Consider the following 5,153-nt stretch of genomic DNA (forward strand, 5'->3'; position numbering starts at 1 on the left):
CGTCCAAAGTTCCAGCATTAGTCTAGAAAATATTGAAAAGTGCAGGTCCCTGTACTCAAAATTGTCTCAATAAAATGTTTCATTTATGATTAGAAGAAATATAATATGTAGTTAGCCACAATGTGACACTATTATTCATTCATAGGTAAAACTGAAAAAAAAAAAAAAAAAAAAAAAAATTATAAAGCAAAGACGACAGAAGATGATCTCCATCTTCACAAACAGGCCAAGATCGATCGATCGTTTGGATTAATTAGAATTAATCAATCCAGATCGTTAGAGCAGTTCAAGGAAGATTTGATTTTCTGAACCGTCGAGCTGATGAGAGTATTGACGGCTGCAACGGACTCCACGTTTAGCTGCTTGCATGAAACCAATATCTGGAAAGCCACGGTGAGAAGTGATCCACCTGATGAGGAGCTGCCACTTGTCCCGCTCGAACTGGTCGACGCGGCTTTGGTAGAGCGGTGATTTGTGCCGCGGCCGTCGGCAGAGATTATGAATCCAGAGGGGAGGATTGGTATGGCAGAGGAGTCCTGGCCAGTTATTGCCATGTTGAGAGTTGTTACGTCAATTGGTGCATATACTATCAGGGACCCCAATCGGTCTATGCAGCTCTCTTGCAGCATCAACATGTTGTTCTCAGTTGGGATAAACGGCTGCCTCATACAATGTAAATGAAATCAGTTTTTTTTTTTTTTTTAAATAAATTAAAATGACAAGATCGCATCAATATCTATTATGAAATCAATTAAACAAAAAGCATACACTTGGTTATTTGTATCTAATTTGTCGTTTCATTATAACTAGATAATTAGGATTAGCGAAAAAAGAGATTGATGATTGACGGTAATAACTATGGTGTAGAAATTATAAATCCCCTGTCATGTCCTCTACCGTGTTCTTATGATATCATACTACATTAAATATTATTTTTTTAGTTGAAGTAGTATATATGATATTATTGTAGGGATATGAAATGGGACATGAAAAGCGAAGACATGGAAGCCAAATCTAATAGAGAACTAAGAAATTAATTACGTACCCGAATGATGGATATGCAGTTTCCTGGATGAGCTCCAGTTGAGATGTGTTCTATCTCATGCACTGGATAACCATTGCTAAGGACGTCCCACTGATAATTTAGACAAAAAAAGGGGGGGTATAACATAATCAATTAAACATAATGATTAATTATTCCCTTTGAATTCGTTGCATGATCTTCACAAATATATAATTATAAGAATCTTAAGCACACAACATTCTTTGCAATAAGTTATGTCGTGCTTGCCAAATTAATCACATGTACGTACACGTTAATTATTAATTTAATTAGGTAACCATTTTACTCATATATAACATATCAATAAATGTAGATTTCAATTAAGAGCTAGACCTGGAATCGGGTTTTGTCATCTCTGAAGAAATCAAAGACAGCCTGAGGAGGAAGAGGAAGCCAAAGAGAGGTGGCGGCGCCAACAATTATGCCGCTAGGCTGGCCTGTTTCTGTGGCTTCGCGAACGGAGACTCGAACCCCACTATTGGTCACCTCTGCTAGCTGAGGGAAATCCAATTTACCTGACATGTTCAACGTCCCACAGAAGTTTTTCACCATTCTATGGCTAAGATTCATTACGCTTTGTTTGCCTTCAGCCATAATTATCACTGCAGAATTGATGCATAATTAGCCTTACATTTATAAATTTAAAAAAAAAAAAAAGGAAAACGCCTACTAGAAATCATTTCCGTGCCAAGCCCCCTCACTAATGTTTATTATATAGAAAATAGAAGTGCAAATCAGTTTTCAAAAAAAAAAAATGACGAGAGAGGATGTAACTAGTATTAAAACAAAACTAACATATTTCAATTGGTTGGCCGTATCTACTAGAAATCATATCATATATTAAACCCTCTGCTAATTTTTTTAAAAAAAAACAACAAATAAGCACAAAATACAACTAGACTTACATATTAATTGAAAAAAAAAAAAAAAAGATGATGAAAATAATGAAGTACCTCTACCAAATCCGTTATCGGCCGTTGCAGTAGTTTCTGGCAGCTTGGAGAAATAAGTGAATCTCTCACACATTCGTTTGAGTGTAAGAATCCATCTTTCAGCTCCATATGCGATGTTATGACTACCGCATACGAGATCCCTATACAGCCTATTGGTTTGGCTCTTATCATCCACGTGCACATGTTCAACCCACGTAACCTATTTCATATTCAACAATAATATTGTGACAAACATAAAAATTAATATAATTTCATCAAGCCCACTAATTTCTAACAATAAAACTTGTTAGAGCACTATTACACTCACGTACGCTATATCAAATGTACGAGAGTCTGCTCGTTCTCCTCAATAAGATCTTACATTTGATGCACATATCACGTGTGAATATGTCTTACCTTTTTCGCATTATCTCGCTTATATTGTAGTACGTATGTCACTCTTTATTTCTAAATGCAGTTCTTTATTTTTGGAAGGAAAAAAAAAAACAGAAAAGAAATCGAGGTTTGTTGATGAGTTATTACCTTGGAGGAGCCATTTGACATATCTTCAATCATGCAGCCGGAGGGAAGCCTCCAACTACGAGAAGGAAAGACACACTCCTTTGAGAAATCATAAGAAACATCGGCAATCACCCAAGTGCCATGCTCGATCTGCCGGCAATGGCGGAGAAAGCAGAACTCCCGTGACGGAACAAGAGGTGAAAGGATGTGCATTTTTTCATACATCTGCAAATTTTATTACATGTGCAAAACTAAATTGTTAATATTTATCCCAACACCAATATATTAATCAAACAAATATTTTTGCTTTTTATGCAATTACCATATGCAAGGAACCGTGTCTGTTTTCCAATGCTCCTTTTTCAAGTGCTTGAATTGTCTTCTCCTTTGTAACAATTGTGGGAAAGATATCTCCCCATTTATCCTTAAAAAGATATAACGTAGTTATCATATATATCTTGTAAATATTTTTGCTGAAAATAATCTCTATTGGTACAGCTTTTTAAGCAATATCAATAAATTCAGGATACAGTTGAAAAAAAGAACAAATAAATTCGGAATTATTTGACTTTTAAAGAAAAAAGAAAATAAATGTATGAACTATTATAGCAAAACTAGCGCTTGAGGAATAATGTGGTAGTGAATGCTTCTCAACAGCCCTTATTTTTATATAAGTTCCGCTAGGTATATCTGCATAACTTTAGTATAATTCTATGGGAGTTTTTCTGGTAGGCCAACATACTGACAGAACCAGTTTTTTAACTGCTAGATATGGCACATCAAATTAAAAAAAATATACAGAATGGACAATTTTTTATGCAGATTTAACAGTTGAAAAAGCTGAGAACTACCGACAGTTCATTTTTATTGGTCCTACTAGAGAAGCTCCATGATTCTATATTTAGTTTAACGTTCAAAAATATTTACGACTGACAAGTATACTCTACCACAGAATTTCCCATAGCTTATTGAGAATACGTACCGAATCTAGAAACGCGTCAACTAAGTGCATGGCACTCATGGTGACGATCCCGGAATGCTTGGAAGACTCGAAACGAGCACCATTGGTAAAGCTTCTTATATTAAAATTGGCTCTCGTCAGGAATATCTTCTCATAGCTGCCGCGGTGAAGAATGCACCGGCCCTCAGAGGCGGACTTGATCCAGAGAGGCTCATCTATCTGCAAAAGCTTGGTTACCTCATCCACAGCACTTGCCGCAGTCTCCACTATAAGGGCTCTTTCCATATCGATGGTTCCATTCATTTGGTGATTAGGGAATTCCTGATTGTTTCTTATTTTCATTGCCACACGGTTGTTTAGGAAACTTCTTAAAGGTACTGATAGACCTAAGGAAGACTTAGGGAGGGTTGTTAAGTTCTCAATTTCAGATAGTGGCTTCCCGGTGTACTTGGCAACAAGGGTGGTAACCCTGTGGTGCTGCAAAATATAAACAAATTGATCAAATAAGATAATAGTACCTACGTAAGAATGAAGTTGTTTTGGTTTTTATTTTTCACATTGTTCGAGAAAGAAAAATGAAAATGGGAAAGAAACGGCGTTTGACACAATTAAAAATAAAAAACGGAAATGAAAACGATTTTTTTTGTTTAGTGTAAAATGGGAGAGAAATGAAAAATGACTTTTAGTCGTTTTTCATTTTTTATTTTCATTTTTTCCTCTCTCGAGTAGAGAGAGAGATATTAATGAATTTTTTCTATATTGAAAATAATCTTTTGATAAAACTACTAAACACATTTTTAAAAATGATTTCTATCTGAGATTAAAAACGTTTTTATTTCTATTTTCATATAAAAAATAAAATCATTTTTAAACGAGTTCCAAACGCACCCATAATGTCACAAATTTTTGACAAGTACGTAATTTATCAATATATATTATACATAGTACAATACTCTAGCAGTTTACAAGTTATTTTTATATTTGTTGAGTATGGTGTCACAAGAATTTTCATTTATAACACTACAAGAATAAAACTCATTGATAGCATGGACTAATACTATTAGCCTAATAGCGTTTTTGAAAAACTATTACCCTACAAGAAATGTAAACCGAATTTTCGCGCAAAAGGGCACGTATTTTCTCTCACACGATCTTTTCCAAATCACCGCCCCAAGCCAATAGAGGGGAAAAAAAAAGCTTATTCCTCGAAATTTCTCTAACATATTGATGATTTCCTTTCACACAAGTTAATTTTTTTTATGCCAACTAAATAAATACGTTTCCAAATTAGGGTTTCCTTTTCATGCATTTTCCCCTTAATTATATCATCCTTTACATTTCTTGGAGACTCAATTTAGAAGAAAAATGATAAGCTGCTATGTAATTAATTGATACGAAAAAATAACATGCTTCAACGTAAACTCCTTGTTTATGCACTAACCCTACTATATGCGAAGCTAGAGTTAGCAAAATGTATGAGAGATTGACAGTGACAAACATCAACAGTGTACTACGTAAATATGATCATGACGTGATATCTTCAATCCAATAAATACTATTATAATATTATTGGATGTCAATGCAATCTAGCAAAAATATTCGCTCATTCGTATAAAATATGCGACGCGCTCTTTGTCTTCCTTGTCCAAATATACGAATACTCTTGACAAATATT

General features: G+C 34.6%; 1 protein-coding gene across 1 annotated transcript; it reads right to left on the reverse strand.

Moving 5' to 3' along the window:
* Positions 1-263: 263 nt before the first annotated feature.
* Positions 264-3,781, reverse strand: LOC21384251 (homeobox-leucine zipper protein HDG11). The gene is made up of 7 exons (XM_010091212.2): positions 3,500-3,781; positions 2,840-2,941; positions 2,539-2,742; positions 2,017-2,215; positions 1,397-1,665; positions 1,046-1,135; positions 264-659 (listed from the first exon to the last, which is right to left on the reverse strand). Exons 1-7 carry the CDS (start codon positions 3,779-3,781, stop codon positions 264-266), a joined length of 1,542 nt encoding a protein of 513 aa, XP_010089514.2.
* Positions 3,782-5,153: the final 1,372 nt, after the last annotated feature.

Source organism: Morus notabilis, unplaced genomic scaffold, assembly GCF_000414095.1.
Source record: "Morus notabilis unplaced genomic scaffold, ASM41409v2 Scaffold2770, whole genome shotgun sequence".
NCBI classification, from domain to species: Eukaryota; Viridiplantae; Streptophyta; class Magnoliopsida; order Rosales; family Moraceae; genus Morus; species Morus notabilis.

Bases quoted from the DNA above. Each gene is read 5' to 3' on its own strand.
- LOC21384251 (XM_010091212.2), bottom strand. From the start codon at position 3,781: ATGAATGGAACCATCGATATGGAAAGAGCCCTTATAGTGGAGACTGCG. The intron at 2,743-2,839 runs GTAATTGCATAA...TAAAATTTGCAG, and splicing joins GACACGGTTCCTTGCATATG to ATGTATGAAAAAATGCACAT. The intron at 1,666-2,016 runs GTACTTCATTAT...TCAATTCTGCAG, and splicing joins CGATAACGGATTTGGTAGAG to TGATAATTATGGCTGAAGGC.